The sequence below is a fragment of the Dermacentor silvarum genome, chromosome 6 (genome assembly GCF_013339745.2).
Source record: "Dermacentor silvarum isolate Dsil-2018 chromosome 6, BIME_Dsil_1.4, whole genome shotgun sequence".
In the NCBI taxonomy this organism is placed as follows: domain Eukaryota; kingdom Metazoa; phylum Arthropoda; class Arachnida; order Ixodida; family Ixodidae; genus Dermacentor; species Dermacentor silvarum.
Window position 1 is genome coordinate 121,811,450 of NC_051159.1, and position 18,323 is coordinate 121,829,772.

Genomic DNA, 18,323 nt, shown 5'->3' on the forward strand with positions numbered 1-18,323 from the left:
CTTCGCAACCCTGATTTATCGGCAAGCGAGCACCTTGCCGCTGTTAAAACAGTTTCCACCTCATCGCGTCGCTCGCACATTATTAGACGCTACGAAGGTGCGATATTCAAGCTGACATTAAGAGGAAGAAATGAAGTTTGGCAAGCCGTGTAATGCGCAGAGCAACCATATGGTGCTCTGTTAGAGCTACAGAGCGGGCGCCAAGGGACGGCAAGCGCAGTCGAAGACGGTAGAAAGTTAGGTGGTGTGATGAAATTAGGAAATTCGCAGGCTGGGCTCAGCTGACATGGGTAATTGGAGATCGCTGGAATGGGCCATCATCCTGCAGTTGTCATAAATTAAGAGGAAGAAGAAGAAGTATAAGGTGAAGTAGAATAAGTGATGAAGACGAAGATGATGATGATTCGAAGGAGAACGCAACGTTTTAAAGCAATTATCCTCCTAGAAGTTTTCCGACGGGCAGTAATTTCTTTTCTCGAAGGCGAGACCTCGGATCAGATAAGAAATTCGCGCGTGACTTGCGATTTCTTACTTTCTTCGTTTACATTACCGTTATCCAGCTCGTAACGAGAGCAGAAGAGCTTCCCCCAAAACGAAACTATACAAAAATGCTCCTGCAGCGTATTTGCTGCCGCGCTTCGTGCGCACATTGTCCGCTTACCCCTCCCCATTATACACCGTGCGCTGTTCTCCGATCGTTCAAATCCGGGGCACGTACACACGTTCGAATGGTGAATGGCGGGAGGAAGATTAACGGGCGGTAATCGGCAATTAACGATCGCGAACCGGTTATACGCTCGGCGCGCGTCTCCATCGCGCGTGCCTCGGCCGCGCCGGGCGAAAGATAAACCCGACGCGAAAACAGACAAGGCCGCCGCCGGCAAATGAAGATGGATGACACCTGCCGCCTCTCACGCGGGCCGCTCCTCCCTGCTCCATCGGCTTGCCGCAACGTCGGTGACGTCATCGCCCCTTCGCATGCGACCCCTCACGTGTCAGACCTCCTCGTTTTTTTGCTATTCAACACTCTTCCGAAGCGACGAGATGAACTTCCCAGGTATCCTCCTCACCATCCCAACTTCCTCAGCTTCCATATTCCGCAACGGATCGCCGCATTTTCCAAACACCGGCGTTTCTAAAACCCGATCCATGCACGGCGGGAAAAAAAATAGGCGCGCACGGGGTAAATGCGCGTAGCTGCACAAACAGCCACAGCAGCTGACGAACCTGCTGATCAGGAGCGAGACCGGTGATCTATTATTCTTTATACTATCTCCCACTAGGCAAATTAGGAAAAAGCAATAACTGACGAGAAAACCAAAACAAAAATAAACTACTTATACTTGCTGCTTTCCGAGGGACTGCACGTATCGGGATCATCCTATCCGCAAGAGAGAGAGTGCAACGAGATGTGACGACTAAAAGATGAAACCGAAACAGCGTAATAAAACACCACAGACAAAAAAAAATAACGCAGTGAATAGCGGCATGCATGGCTTGCGGAGGAGATTTCCTTTGTGCGGATCGTTCATTCTGTATACCTCTTTCTCTATCTGCTTCCCTCTTTTTTCTTTTCCTGAATTTTTTCTCGACCGGTGATTGGAAAGAAGCCAGCGTTCCGCGTAATTAGTTCCCGCTCCAAAGTGGAGCGGCGTTATCGATTCGTCTTTAAGGTTTGCAGTCGGGCCACGCGCCGGTAGCCCTCCCCGCTCGTTTACTCATTTTGTGGGTTTTTCTGTTGCGTCTGCACTCATCGTTTTCTCGCTTGTTTTCTCTTCTTATCTCCCTTGTGTGTAATATTGGTTATAGACTCGATATAAATCGATCTAGAAGTAGCAGCCAATCTTTTCTTGCGATCTCTTTCCCATCGCCGGGCCTTTGGAAGTTACCCGTATAGCTCTTCCTGGGCCTCAGAAGATGAGCCCTATCCGTGCCTCTGTAATAAACAGGATAACTATTCGGCCGGATCGATGATCAATTATTACTTTCCTCTCGATTAAAGGCGTTGTGAAATTAAGACTATCGACTCCTCTTCGCAGCACTCGTGTGTGAGCCGTGCATTACAAGCACTTCACAACTTAATTCTAAGGGGCCACGGTAAATGCTCATTAATACGCGAATCGTTAAAGCATCCTACCAGCAAAGCAGCAAGAAGCAGCAAAAACAAGCGGCAGGAAATGCTCACTAAAACAAATTATCTATATACGTGTAAAGAGGTTTATTGGACGAGTCTAACAAACAGGCGGTAGCTCGGAAAAGTACTCGGGGAGAACAAGATGGTGGTGTTCGAACGCCGATCTCGTGCCTTCAGCTCGTGATGATGATCGCTGAGCCCGGGATGTCATCGTCTTCATTCCGTCATTACATACGTATATATATCGCATGGCAAAAATAATTTTTTCTCAGCGTCCGTCGGGTACGCACAAAGCCAACTTGAACTTCACTGCAGTCCTATCAATCTACTGCTCAGTACGACCTTGTGTAGTCTTTTCATGTCCGATCTTCTGTGCTTGCAGTGTGCGCTGTCTACCAGGCCTTTTTCCTTTTAGAGCGAAAGCTCTACTACGCCATGTCTCGCAAGGCCATTCATCGCGTCGCAATGACCTTGAGCCGCCGGAGTGCAAGTGTGGCAAGTGTGACGTCACGTCACGTGATCCGCTGCGGACAGGCGTCTGCGCTCGCTCTGAACCTGGCCACTGCAGTGCCACGTGACTAGGCGAGGGTTTAACGGCTGCTTCGCCAGCGCTTGGTCGCTCCGTCTCGTCATGGTTGGCGCGCCGGCTGGGCCCTCTGTGCGTGCGCTTCAGCGCAAGCGACAGGCTGAATCCAATCATCCAGTCGATATATCTAGCCGGCAGGCTGCGAAATCTCAAGCAAAGGCAAAGTTGGCTGCTGAAACACCGGAGCAAAGGGAGGCCAGATTAGCACGATATAGAGAAGCTTACCAAGCGCGGAAGCATGCATTAATGAAACCACTGTTTGCATAGTCTTTGCAAAACCAAGCCAAACAGATCTAGCGCTCGTGATAACTAGGTTTACAAGAGTTAAACCTGAGCCATTTTTTTATCCTGTTGCCTTCTTCCAGCGTAGGGTAGCAAACCTGCCGTCCGTCTTGTTTACCTTCCTGCTTTTCCCTGCACTTTAAACGGGGACACTGCAGTGGCCAGTAAGAGACCGGCCGATCCGGTGTCTCACATCTGATCGAGTGTCCGCCACACGAGCGAGAATCTGCGAGCGGAGACCCCAAGCAGCCTCTTCAACCGGCTGGATAGGCGTCCTTTATCTGTGGAGAAGGTTCTTGGTCCCTGGTCGTAGCCCAGACAGACACGCTGTCATAGCTCCTTGTGACTTTCCGATATCCAGTAACTTTATGCAGTCGATATTAAGGACGGTAAATTGCGATGGTGTTCATTATCTGACATCATACACGTTTACATCAACTTGCACTATATATTTATGTTGTTGTTTTTTTCAGTGTCTTGTGTATTATTCTTTGACTATACAGATAGATACACTGTTTTGGTAACGCACGCTGCGACTGGACGTTCGCCTGACGCCGATACAGCGCACTCTATATTGTATAGCAGGCTACGTACGCTTGAGTTACGTGATGTTCTATATAGACCCTTCTCTATTTTCCCTCTTTTTCTTTAGTTTTTCTTTCGTTTGTATTGTTTCGTTTTCCTGCATTTATTTTTTGTTCCGGATGGAATTTATTTCTGATGTTTCGGATAGCCGGTCCTTCGTTGGCCTATTTTCCTACGGTAGCATCATTTAATAAACACCAAGGACCCTATAACGTGAACCTATTCCAATATGTTTTTATACCAATCTCCTGACGTCAAATTTACATCACCGCCGACGCAAGCCCCGGGCGGTGACCCACGGCGTTGTTTGAACAGGCCAATGAAACTCTGTCCTCGTTTGTAGGTCACTTTTGTTCGCTTTCAAAGCGAATAGCATTGCCTACCTTGACATGTTTTTCTTGTCTATGCCTTACCATTCCAGGCGTCAAGAAGAAGGCACAAATGCCGTCAACAGCATTGAAGCAGGCAGCATTATTGCTACTACATGAGGTCCACAGTGACTGCTTACATGTTTACACCGATGGGTCGGTCATGCACTCCAGTTCAGCAGCTGCAGTATTTGTCCCAGCAAAATATACACTGATAAAATTCCGGACATCGCACTTGACATCGACGACGGCGGTCGAACTTACAGCTCTGTGTGCAGCAATGAAATTTATCGATCAGGAACCACCCCAGAAATGGTCTATCCTCTGCGATTCCAAGGCCGCCCTCCAGAGTTTGCTCTCTGCACTACGCCGTGGACCCCACGAACGACTTCTCGCGGACACACGCGAAATTTACCATCTGGCAGTTGACAAATGACATGACATCGTCTTTCAATGGGTGCCAAGTCACTCTGGTATCTTTGGAAACGAGCAAGCAGACCGAGCCGCTCGATCTTCACATACCAGTGCCGATTGCGTCGCTATCCCTACGTCCAGAACAGACGCAGCAGGAAAGCTCAGTGCGCTTGCTCGCGAGCTTACGTTAGCCCACTGGAATTCAATGCACTTTAAAAACCAGCGCCTCTGTTCCCTGGATCCTAATCTGAAGCTCCGCCTTCCACATGGCTTACCACTATGGGAGGTAACTCTCATATGTCGCCTATGGCTTGGAGTAGCTTTTCCCAACACGTATGCCTACCTTATCGGAATGGCCACAAGTCCAGATTGTGGAACTTGCGGGTGCAAAGAGACGATAGCACATCTTCTGTGTGATTGTCGTCGTTTTAGTGCACAAAGGAAAGTCCTCAGCACCACGCTCGACAAGGATAGACAGCCGTCCCCTTACGGAAGGCAGAATTCTTGGTCCCTGGACCCAGCCGACGTCGGAACGAACTGCTTTAAAAGTGCTAGTAAGATTTTAAAATAAACAGGACTTAGTGAAGAGAGAGAAAAGTCATAAGGGAAAGGCAGGGAGGTTAACCAGGCTGAGCTCGGTAGGCTACAGGTCTCTCCTCAAAACTTAGTGAAGAACTATAGAATGTGCGTCTGATGCGTTTCTTTTTCTTTTCTTTTTAATATTCTCTTGTTTTCTAATCTTTGCTGCCCTCACCCCATCCCCCTGTGCAGAGTAGCCAACCGGACACTTAACCTGGTTAACCTCTCTGCCTTTCACCCTCTTATTTTCCTTCCTTCCTTCCTTTTCTTATCTAATCGGCTGGCAAAAGGCGAGAACCACGCGGAAGAGGAGAGGGTTTTGTTGGGGCCGGGCTAGCGCAGTAAAATTAGATAACCTGGATGAGGAGAGTAATGGCGGCGGCGGCGATTGGCCCACTTGCCCTTGCTAGCTTTCGGTGGATGGTAGAAAATCACGGCGGCGTGCAACGGAAGGCTAAAAATGCCACTAAAACGATTTCTCAGTGAAGAAAGGCTGGCATAGTGATGTCGTGTACGTGCCAAAAGGACTCAACAACGTTATGCTGCCAAGTAACATTTTTTTTATTATACCCAAATAAATCCATTCTCCCCGGCAGCTCCGAGCTGTCAGTGCAATCGGCGAGCAGTCATCTTGTATTCATTTAGGAACGGGGCTGTTTCTGAATATACAAAAAAATTTCAGTTTTGTTCGGCATAGCAATACATCCTTAATGCGTACACTTTTCGACGTGGAGAGTTTCGTGGTTTTGTGACGTCGCATGACAGACCGGCGAAGTTGGAGCAGCCCGAAAACTTCTGACCAATAGCGGAGGGCTGATGCCTAAAAAGGCGTAGAATCGGAAATAATTATTTTATTGCGATAGCAATTATATGGACACTCCAAAGCAGATTTCTGCCGTCGGCGTCGCCGTCGTCGTCGCCGTGAGGTTCCGTATGACGTCAACGGCGATGAAATCGTCGCCGCGCTCCGGACGCTGTATGTGCGAGTGAAAGGGCGTGAGAGAGCCGCGCTTTCACGGGGAGCGAACGCACGTCGGAGAGCAAACGCACGTTCTGCGCCGTGCTCCCTGAAGGGCTGCAGAATTAAGCGTCTCTTTCCTCCTTTCCATATACAGAGAGCAAACGCAACTTTTTCCGTAGCGCGAAAGGCTGTGGGGGGACGGGAGGGAGGGAGGGGAGGCGACGTTTAGCTGCGGCACTAAATGCGTATTTATATAAAAACGCCGCGCGCGTTCGGTGCGAACGCGGCCAAACGCCAACGGCGTCGACAACAGTTCTGCGCGTTGCTGGTGCTGCTGCATGTCCAAGTTTATACAGCTGATAAAACTACTATCCTTACTCCGTATAGCTCTCTACTAATTTGCTATCGCAATTGGTGCTTCGCCTTTCGGGTGAAACTGCGACAATTTTTTTTTGTTTGGTTTAATTATGCATAATAAGCATAATTATGGATAATCAGTTTCGAATGAAATAAAAGACAAATCCTTCCTTGTCAAATGTCCGCTTCTTTACTGCGCAGAGCCAAGCGCCACGGAATACCGACAGATTCTAAGCGGCCCCGACTACCAAGTTTTCGAGAATGGCACGCTGCGCGTGGCACAAGTGCGGGTCTCTGACCGAGGTTCGTACTTGTGTCAAGCCAGCAACGGCGTCGGAACAGGACTCAGCACCGTCATAACACTCAACGTCCATGGTAAGTAGCTTAGATGAACGGGAGGTAAATACAGCATTGCGGGTTGAAATAACAATTACAGTAAAACTCTTTATAGCGTATTAAAGCCTGGTGAGGTAACCGCGTTAGGTTCTTGAACGTTCCGTTACGGAAGCGTAACTCGAGGCAAAATGACTCGCGCAATACAGTATTTTCCTTGCCATGTCCGCTTAACATCGTTTAGTACGTACAGTCAGAAAAAGGGAAGGTATGTTCCTCGATATGATCATTTCCTTTGCCTGGGTTGGCGGCAACTGAAGGAGCCAACTCCGATAACTCCTTGTTTCAATGCATGGTCTGGGGCACTTGCCTTAACCGCGTCCTTTCGCTTGGCCAATAGAATAAGAGCTGACGATAAATAGGCCGCCGAGTTCAAACAACTTTAAGATTTTCCTTCGTCCCCTCCTCCCAACAAAACAACAAAGCATTGCAATGCGGAAACGGCAACCAGTAAATGGTGCGCGAAGAGAGCGCGCGGTGACCACGAAGGAGAACGCTGCGCAGCGTTCCGTCTTCTAAGCAGAGCTCTCGGCAATCTCTCGCAGTGTACATTTCCTCGCACCATCGCTTTGCATTTACTGTCGCTTCGTGTCCACAGCAAAAAAAAAAAAAAAAAAGAAACGGCATTCGTATAGAGGTGCTCGTTCTGTCGCTGAGCGCTCGTAGACACCACGCCGACGCTGGAGCGTCGTCCACTCCGCGTCAAACGACGCTCCGCCTATATATCCGTGTCTCGCAGTGCCAGCGCGCTTCGACGAGTCGTACCGGAACCAGACCGTGCAGCGGGGTCACAACGTCGGCCTCGAGTGCAGAGCCTCCGGCGATGCGCCCATCACCATCAGCTGGAGCCGCAACGGGCGCCGACTGGACACTCACAAATTGTGAGTTGCCTTTTCCTCCTTTGCACGCACACACGCGCTCTCTCTCTCTCCCCATCGTCTTCGTTACACTCGCTCAGGCCTCTTTCCCTTCCTCTTCGCCTTTCTCCCGCCAGTGTTTTGATCGTTTTCGGACGCGGATTTTCTCGACGTTTTGAGGCGGCGTTTCGTCGCGGCCGCGTGGAGACCATCTCGCACTCCCCGCCAGGGAGAGCCTCGAGCGGTGAAGGAAAAGGGGAAGGCGAAAGGGAATTGGGGAAGGCAGAGGCAGAGCGGAGGCCAGAAAGGAATGCCCATCTGCTACCAACTTCCGCACCATTTTTTTTTTCGCGTGTCAGTGTCGTTCGCAACTGCGCGCCCGCGGCCGCGTCCCGGCTGCTCGTTGAGCCATGGCGATCATTAAAGAGAGCGAAAGGCCCCCTGGGCTACAGGGAGCGGGAGGAGGCGCTTAAGAAGGGGAACTTTGACACGGAGTTTTCCCTCCCAGCGTGAAAAAAAGATGTGCCTAGAAAGATGACCGCAAAGCCGAAGTGAGGGAAACATGTGGGAGTTGTGCGCGAGAAGGAAGTGAAGCGAGGTGAAGAAAGAGGTCTACAAGGTGCATGTGGGGGGAAACGTGGGTGGGCTGGAGAGGAAGGAGATGCTGTTTCGTTGTCTCCCAGTGACCGTTGCCAAGAGTCCTCCTGGTGCTCTTGTCCGTGGCGTTGACGACAGTGGTATGATAAAGTGGCCACGAGGAAAGCTTGTTTTTCGCTCGGAACAACGGTCCCGGGTCCGTGTTCCCAGAGTAATAATGATCGCCTAGTAAGCATGGGTATGTCCGCGCTTTGGTCTCAAATTGCCCGGCGAAGCGAAGGTCCATTAGAGAAGAACAACTTCTAACGAGCCAGCGGTACTTTTCCTGCTCCCAACCTCCTCACTGAGACCAAACAAATTTATCCCAACCAGTTTTTCAAGGGCTTCCCGTTGAGGTCACTTTTTCTTTTGCTAACGCTCTCTCTCTCTCTCTCTCTCTCTCTCTCTCTCTTGGGTCCACACGAACGCTGCTCGCGTAAATGCCCATAGGGAGACGGCGAGTTCCTTCCGAGGAACAAATGAACCGTATCGACGCGTAACGTTCGGTGGCCCTTGCTCGACTGGACATGGCTTTGGCGACAGCTGCGTCGCAAATCAGCGGCAGGGATCGTTTTCGAAGAGACGGCACGGCAGGCGGTAAAGAAACGGAAGCTTTGCGGCCAAGCCTAGCTGGCTAAAAACGTCGCGTTTGTACGTGTGTGCCACTACCGAAGGCTGATTTGTAATGTTGCATGTAACGAGCAAAACTTCCCATGGTACCTAAGCCAGCATTTGTCCACAAAACTTTATTTTTGGAAAGAAGAACCAATGTTAGCACGAACTCCAAAAGAAAGAGCGAGGTAGTGGTACACAATCTGACGTAGCAAATGGAAAGCAAACGGCAACGCGCAACGGCATTTGCATACATACAAGCCCCTGCTGCCTAGTACTGGGTCGTAATGCACCGCTGCTTGTCCAGTGCGTTTTGCTGTAGTACGCCATATTGTTCCTACTGCTACTTGTGGCCACAAGGTGTCTTTTATGCTCTAAAATTAACTGACATTTGCTTTTCTATTGGAACATATTAAGTTTCGCCAGTGCCTACCAGAGCAGCGTTACCGAAATGGCTAGTGTTCGCGGGTGTAAATGACAAGATCTCACCTGACTATCGTCACCGAAGCAGAAATTTCTCTTTTTCTCCTGCTGGTTGGAATCAGTCACGTTAGACGAAGACGTTACTGACGTGTTTTATTTCTAGCGATGAAAGTTGCGATGCACATACGGATTGTACAGCGATGGTTAACGCGAATGCCTGTGGTATGAATCAAAATGGACATAAAATCTTTCAACCATATACCAGATTTGAATAAACCCGATATGTTCGTACTACAGAACAAGAAAATGTAGCGATTATTCGTCGTCACAGAAGTACTAGAAAATAGTGCTCAACAAAAAGACTATGGAGAAAGGGGAAAATGGGATGGCGAGTTCTAATTTTTTTGCTATAACGGTAGTATAACAGCAACAAGTGGACAAACTTTGGCTTCACGAGCCTCCTAAAACCCATACCGCGGCCGCTCACATGGCTTGATTTCGAGACATCTTCCTTTATGTCCAAGCGGGATCGATAGTGTCAGTGCAGAGCCGGTATTTCTTTTTTTTTTTAACTTCACAGAAATCGCTTCATGTTCAAATCAAGTGCGTTCCAATGCTAGGACAAGCTGATTTAGACCAAAACCTTGGCAGCTATCTGATAAGTTGACAGGTAACTTTCGCGCTGTTCATAACACGTATCATTCGCGCTGTTCATAACGATGTATCATTCATATTTGATAGCAGCCGCGGATCGGAAAGTATTACTTGTGTACACGTAAAGAGAAGAAAGCTTTCCGATAACCTTTCTCCGTGTTGGAGTTTCCGCTTCTTCACAACACAAAATTGCGTTCCTAAACATTTTCTAAGCCAAGCTTCTGCCTCTTTGTACTCTCGTTCACATGAATCCAACGTAAGCAGGTTAAGTCCAACTCGGGCTAATAAATTTCAACTACGCAGTGCTTACGTGCACACGCTTTCTTGGTAAGCCCAGACAGCAGAAGTAGCGGCACGAAGTCTACGGTCGGTGCGAGAGAGCATAGCGCGCCAACCGCAGCGTTTGGGTCGTCACTGCTGACTGCCGAACTGCGGAACTCTACCCGTCAGCCTTTAGATGTCTACCGCCGAGGCAGCCCAATATTCGAGGCTCCCTCAGCACTACCATCTAGTGCTTACATGAGCCCGGCAGGTTCTGCCACGCTCACAGTGATGAGAAGTATTACTTGTTAAACTGCCCAGATATATATATATATATATATATATATATATATATATATATATATAAGGCAGGGATGTTAACCAGTCAAGAGTCCGGTTGGCTACCCTACTCTGGGGGAAGGAAGAAGGGGAATAGAAAGAAGGGAGAGTGATATAGATGGGGGAGCGAGAGAGACTCGCACGGACAGCACTACGGAGTCAAAGGCGCTCCCACAAGCCAGACATTCTCAGAAAGCACAAAACCTCCCTGCCTTCTGCCTTTCTCTTTCCTCCTCCCTTTCTTGCGAGGCTCTCCTTGACCGGCTGAAACACAGAGTGGCTCCGTGCGCAAGCAAGCGGGGACATTGTATTTTCAGGAGAGAGGTGTTTCGCCTCCCTCTGAAGTTTCTCAAGTACACCAATACGTTCAGCGATTGGTGTATAGTAGGTATACTCAGTAGGTCTGAGGTTAGCTTCGTGGAGTGTATAGCATTCTATACCAGTGCTCCGTATAATCGCCTTGATATGTTTTTGGTAGAGTTTGACTTGCTTGCGTTGCTTTTAACTAGGTGACACGTTTACCTCATAGAGAGAGAGAGAGAGAGGGGTTTACTTGAAGAAAGGCAGCGAGGTCGGCTTGAGCGTTAGTTTGCTCTGGCCTGCTACTCTACACTGGGGGGGGTGATAAAATAGCGATGAATGATGATGATAAGATTAAGAGGTGCGTATATACATGTCCATCACGTTGAGGTCATACTAGAGTCGTGCATCGCGTCCAGTGGCTTGAAGGAAGGCTATAGTGGCTTCGATGACCACAACTGCGCTGCTAGCGTCAGGCCAAGGACCTAATACAATCTCGTCAGACATTGGTCTTTTAGTCACTCGCTGAATAGTAGAAATGAGGCTCTGCCGTTCTCGCACTTACGCTGGGCATGAGCAAAATATGTGCTCAAGTGTTTCTGGCACTGGGCAGTGATCGCAGTAGGGACCAGTGTCACTGCAGCCGATGATATGCGTATAACGCCTAGTGAGCGCAACACCAAGACGAATCCGGTGTAACATACTTGTTATGCTCCTCTTCAGTTTATGAGGCATGCGGAACTTCATTTCTGGGTCACATTTGTGCAGTCGCCTGTGTCGTCTATCAGGATTGGTCCAGTACTCAAGTGTAGAGTTCCGCATAACGCACCGAAGCAGAGCATTCGTGTCTGTTCGTGAGAACGTGATGCTCACTTCTGGCGCATTATTTACAGCTATATTAGCTTCAGCGTCTGCTTGTTCATTTCCTGTCACGTTTACCTCATACAAGTTAAAATAAGACGTTGGGGCGCAGCAGTTGCCGGCGTGCTTTTGCAAAGATAGGAGATCTGCCAGTAGTCCCGACCGTACTCCTGCTTCTGTTCCTCGGACGGCAGAATGTCAACCCTACAAGTCGACTCGATCCATCTTGCCGCGCACGTGTGAGTTCGCGTGAGCGGCCAAATAGGCTACCTTATTGCTCGCCTTTACATGGCCGAGGCACGTAAGGTGTGTGGTGGTATATAATTGCTTTTGCTAGCGTAACTTCCGCTGTACTGCACGTTACAACCACAACTACAACGGGAACAATGAATTACGTGAAAGCATAGGGGAAATGTAGAAAATGGTAAAACCACAGCTTGGCGTAACACCGAAGTTTTCGCCCACATTCACTTCCATCTTTTTTTGTTGCTTCTACATTTACCCTACGCCTTATCTGGCTTCGTGGTCTCTTTGTCTTGCGTAGTTACTTTTTTTTAAGTGATTAGTTTTACTTGGTGCGTTACAAATCGTATACGATGGCTACGACGGTAGATCGGAAATTAGGCACAAACAGCTAACGAAAAGGCATGTTCTTTTTGTCGAATGCACGTGACATCCAAGTGTGTCCTCATTTTCCACTGTGCCCATCGCCCCAACGACGGCGTGCCAACTTCCTACAGGCGAGGCTCGCGCGTGAAGAACAAGTCGCTGCCGGATGGTCTTCTATCCACTCTGTCGCTGTCCGGAGCCCAGCGGGAGCACTCGGGGATATACGTGTGCGAAGTGGCCAACGACTACGGACAGGACGAGACGCACATCCGGCTCATCGTGCAAGGTGCGTCACCGCTCGACCTCACTGTCGTAATGGCACGGCGTTTTGCCAACGGGGGCAATAAGCTGAAGAAAAATGAAGCGCTGCTCGAGTCGAAAACTTCCTCCTCGATCTCTAATCGAGAGCTAGAGCTAAGCCAGCCGTGATCGCGTCTCTGTCATTCATCGCTTCGTGTGTCCGATAAGAAGGAACGGTCACTGGTTCGACCTCTTGAGATTAGGCGGGCACGAAGACACTATATATGGGATTGAACAACTTGTATAAAGTTTTGAGCTATCCAAAATGTATGCCTTAGGAGCACCGCTCAGTTCACGCCTTCACTATAGTTCCGTATTTTACTACATCGATGACAAGGCATATGTATGAAAATTTAATAACAGGCATCAAGAGCAAGTACCAGAATTTATATATATATATATATATATATATATATATATATATATATATATATATATATGCTACGCAGAACTCTGATGCCTACTCAGAACGGCTAAACTTGACAAGATTTGGTAACCCACACACTTCAACCCTAAATATACATCGCCTTAAGTTTAGATAGCTTTGGCGAGATCAACCTGCACTACACACACAGCTTTGAGGAAGAAGGTTCACGTTATCCAACCATCTCAGTGTACTGTAAGTCCACTGCGGAGCAAGCGCCAGGCTTCAGGCTTTGCGGCAGCCATAAAGAGCGTCACTATATACGAATGGGTTACAATGAATACTGTCGGGCTACCGTTTCCCGGCGCCACAACGCGGTGCAGCGAATAGTTCTTTAACGTCCTTCGACGAGCGCACGAACAACTCTTGATAGAGCACAATCGTGTAATCCAACGTCGTACTTACGGCACTTGATGCGAGACAACGTGAAAATCGAAGCAAGAAAAGAAATGAACTATTTTTTTTATTTGTTGCGTGTAGGAATTCCTTTCTCCTTTCTGTACTTCGTTTCCTAGCTTTCTGCAATGTGCACCAAAGGCGTGCGTACGGCCTCAAAAATGGCCACATATATCTGCAAGGATATAAGTAAACTCGTTCAGAGCGTTCGCACGCATCTTCCGCCAGAAATTGTGCCCGTATAGCGCGATACACTTTAATTTCATTTGATTTTTTTATGCGCCTGGATTTATTTATTTCCGTGGGACTAAAATGTTTCACTTGTCATCGTCTTCTACATAGGCATTAAATTGCTAAATTTAAAGGATAACAACATGAGCTGATATGAAAGCGTTCCGACAATAGAGCAGTTTTTGCTAACGTGCTTGGACTATCAATAGAAAACAAACAGCAAAATAGCATGTTGTAAACCTTATCCGATTAGACGCCAACTGAATAAACAAATAATAGAATTCAGAGAATCGATAAACAACCGACAATAGAAACTCGAGTGTCCGTAGCAAGAGAGTTTTGATAAAGCTGAGAAAATAAATTGCATAAAAGATGCGCATACATTGCGAAAGATATACTGCATAAAGATACCTTCTGTTTTCTCTCTTCCTAATTTCCGTGTTCCGTATGCACTCATGTGAAGTGTGCACACGCTCAACAAAAATTTTGTGACATACTTGCAGAACCTCCAGAAGCGCCTCCTGGTTTCAACGTGACCAGCGTCAACAGTCGCTCGGCGAGTCTGACATGGGGCGAGCCATACAACGGGAACAGCGCCATCCTGTCCTATCTGATCCAGTACAAGAACGCCTCTGGTCTGCTACCATTCAAATGCGCATGCGCACAGCGATCCCACGTGCTCTTCCTCAGACAGCGCTGCCATGCGTTAGTTCAGGAGAGCTTGCTGTGGAGCTGATTGGCATATGATTATTAGAGCAAAGTACAACCGACAGTTGGACGAGTTAGCAAGGGTTCATTTCATTGAAGCGGCGCCACAGAAAAACACAAACACGGTGTGTTCGTTGTGTCATTCCGTGTTCATGTTTTATGTGGCGTCCGTTTGAAAAAAAAGAATATTAAAACAAGAACAGCTAAAAAAATAACGCGGCAAGAAAGAGAGACTCCCTTTGTCGCACTGATCTTGTTCTAATGATCATGTCTTAGTTCATTCGCGTATTGCGTATTTTCGAGCGTGACGTCTTTTTATTGTGTATTTTCGAATGAAACCGGCCCAACTACACATTCTCTCTTTTAGCCGTAAATATTTGTCTAAGCCTAACTGTGCTACACAGAGCAACGCGCATGTGAATGTGCAATCTTCTTTTTTTTTTTTTAAACAGCGAAGCTGTATACCTCTAGAGAGCGTTGGTCGGAAAATTTCGTGGCGCAAACACAAGATTCCAGGTTAACATTTGAAGGCAAGCGGCATATATTTCTTTGCACTCAGGCACACATCATATATATATATATATATATATATATATATATATATATATATATATACTTAGTGACGTCACCACGCTTTCATATATGAAAGGGAGGCCCGTCTAGCAACTCATTCAGTTCATTCTACGACTGCCACGGGTATACCACGGAAATTAAAGACGCCAGAAGAACAGCGTGACCACAGTGCTCGACCACGTGTGGTGTTTGATACAGCTTCGCTGTACATTCACGCTGGCAGGGCGGGATGGCGCCCAATTTATTTATTTTTTCTCGCCTCTCACTTCTAACCGTACAGTTAGTCGGCATTCATCCGCAAGCGCCTCCCACTGCACCCTACAGATTTAATAGCTGTTTTTGAGCATAACCTCAGGTACCATCAGAAGAAACAAAAGTCACCGCGACTTTTCTGTTGTTCGCCAAGCGCGTTTCTCCCTTTCCTCCTCCTCCACCTCTTGCTCCTTTCTTTTCCTAATTTTTTTAATGGCGGTCGAGGCGGCATTATATTTTTACGAAAACATTAACATAGGGAGCCCACACTTCTCTCAAATCACAAACAAGTTCGGAGCTTTTCATTTCTTCCGCAATTTTACCTTCCTTTACCTCGAATGCTTCTTTTTCCATAGCCTCATCTCGTGATATTCTAATTACTTTTCTAATCTTACTTATATTTCCTGCTCTCTTCCTCTATCTCAGTCCTTTATGTACCTGATGGCTTAACCAGTTAGGGGAAAAAATCCAATTAAGTTCCGCCGTTTTACTTGCCAAAACCACGCTATGATTATGAGGCACACTGTAGTGGGGGACTCCGGAATAATTTCGACCATCTGGGGTTATTTAACGTGCACCCAATGCACGCATACACGGGCTTTTTTTTTTTCATTTTGCCCTCATCGAAATGCGGCCGCCGCGGCCGGGATTCAATCCCGCACCTTCGTACTTAGCAGGGCAATGCCAGAGCCACACCACCACAACGGCGAGTTCCCACTTAGGGATATATGTAATTGTAGTACACCGTTATACACACGCGAACATGTCTCCGCGTTTCACTAAGAAGTTTCCTGCCTATCACTTCTCACTCACACATGCGAACTTTCTCTCTATCTATCTGTATTGACATATCCCTAGGCGTAAATACTAATGGCGATTCTTTATGTCTAAGCAAGGAGGTTTTTTAAACCTCCTTGTGTCTAAGCAATGTCATAAAGACGCTCTGACATTTTTACCGGAAAGCCGAAGGGAACACTTAGAACTCCTACCAAATTACTAAATTATTCAAGATAGCTTCGGGCATCTGTCGGCGAAAGTCAACTTTCTGAGTGAATAGCGTACTTTTCTCTTCATCTTAGTGATGAGGCCGCGCTTTAAATAAAAATTGCCGAAGGCATTTCGGGAACTGATGGCAAGAGTGAATACGTTCGAGGGACTTATTGGCTTTATCTCTACGGCGCCCGGCAGGGACTCATAACGCGGTATTACGCACGCTTTAATGAGGAAATGAAACCCCTTTCCTCGGTCCTAAAACGAACGAAAATCGAGAGGAGAAGCAGGCTTAAACCAGACAGCGCCGAGGCTACAGGCGAGAGAGATTGCTTTAAAAAGGTGGTATCGATCAAATTTGCGCTTGTTTACAAGTGCGCCCTTCAAAAAAGGAGCACGAGCGAGTTTGCGTTGTAGTGTTTCTACGATATTGCTTCATAGGCACTCAGTCCGCGTTCGCATAATGCTATTTGTAGAGCTCAGAAGATAAGCCTTTTTAAATCCACGTTGTCCACGCTTGGCGATCATAGACAGTCTTCCGAAAACGCTGCAATATATATATATATATATATATATATATATATATATATATATATTGCAGGCGCACCTAAAAAAGCAAGCACAGATTTAATTTCGACGTTTCGACCGGGGTCCGGCCTTCACTAAGAGTGACTGAAAGTCGACTCTTGATGAAGACCGCACCCCGGCCGAGACGTCGAAATTAAATGTTTGTTTTGGCGCTTTTACGTGCGCCTGCACTTCTTTCAGTTAATCAACCCCGGATCCGAAGAACTATACTTCCTTCATATATATATATATATATATATATATATATATATATATATATATATATATCGAAAGTGCCCTACCGACGAGAGTTCCACTCTCGGCACTGTTGGCATTATAAATTTTAAGTTTTCGCTTACGACCACGCCTACATTGTGCCATCATGTCTTATATATATATATTAGTCATAAGAAGCCAACAAAATAAAAATCGGGCCCCTCGGGTTTTTTTTTTAATTAAATGTATTTAAGGAGAGGTTGGTGCCTATATGTGGCGCCGGCTACTCCTCTTCTCTTGCATGATAGTTGTTCTCAGAATGTTGTCAAAACTCACAAAACTGGACTAATAACCACATGTACGAACGTTCACGTAGAAAATCCTAACTGAAATATAAATAAATGTTCGCACTACAAAAGAGTTCACATAACATAAATATTCACAAAACTGAAGTGTTCACACACAACACATGAGTTCACAAAGCATAAATGTTCTCAAAACCAAGTTCACAAAGATGATGTTGGGCACTTGCGAATTAGGTCCCTCTTGAATGCCGTGCTCTAAATACAACAGTCTTGTGCGCAGACACAAATGCCACATGAACACGAAGACACAGTAAACATGTAATCAAGAGTGCCTGCTAATAATAACAATACCAGCAATAACTAATATCCGACTCAGTATTCTTGTGATATTTTTGATTCCTGCAAAAATTGTACCAAGGCGCGCGCAGCGATGTTTTGTTGTTTTTCTGTAGGCCATGGGCCCAAAATTTTTCCTATGGATAGTGGTCGTCTGTCCAAGCCACGTAGTTTTTCTGAAAGCTTCTTACGGGAAGCGTCATGTTTTTTACAGTGTATAAGAAGGTGTTCTATGTCTTCTTCAGCCTCTCCACATGAGCATGTAGCACTATTAGTTTTTCTTATCCTATACAGGAAGCTTTTAGTATAGGCAGTGCCTAGCCGAAGCCTATGTACTGTTGTTTCAACCGATCGGTTAATTTTAAACGGAATATTGAATTCTATTCCAGGATCAATATTATATAATCGAGAGTTCTGCGCATCATTTATGAACCAAGTTTCCTTGGACAATTTACCGCATAGTTTGTTCAATAAACAACGCGCGTCACTCATTGTTAGAGGAACTAGTGTTAATTCATTCTTTTGATGAGCCTCACGTGCCATTTGATCAGCCGTTACATTTCCTATAATTTCACAGTGACTTGGAATCCACTGGAAAGCTATGTCATGTTGCAGATCTTTCGCTATGGCATATGTCTTCTGTATTTCATATGCCAATGTGCTGTTTCTTTTTCTTAAGCTGATTTCATTTAGGCTCAGCAATGAGGGTTGCGAATCACTCAGAATTACCCAGCGAAGAGGTCCTGAATGCTGACATATGTAACGTAAAGCAGAAAGTATTGCGTAAAGTTCTGCCGTTGTGGACGTTGTAAAT

At 46.8% G+C, this 18,323-nt stretch overlaps 1 protein-coding gene across 1 annotated transcript in view; it reads left to right on the plus strand.

The window, feature by feature from the left end:
• The window catches only part of LOC119456860 (Down syndrome cell adhesion molecule-like protein Dscam2), a 197,658-nt gene that overhangs the window by 107,180 nt on the left and 72,155 nt on the right, over positions 1–18,323 (plus strand). The window contains exons 13-16 of the mRNA XM_037718677.2: positions 6,468–6,641; positions 7,399–7,540; positions 12,343–12,497; positions 14,066–14,197. Of these exons, the coding sequence (XP_037574605.1) occupies positions 6,468–6,641; positions 7,399–7,540; positions 12,343–12,497; positions 14,066–14,197 (603 nt within the window). The remainder of the gene's footprint in view (positions 1–6,467; positions 6,642–7,398; positions 7,541–12,342; positions 12,498–14,065; positions 14,198–18,323) is intronic.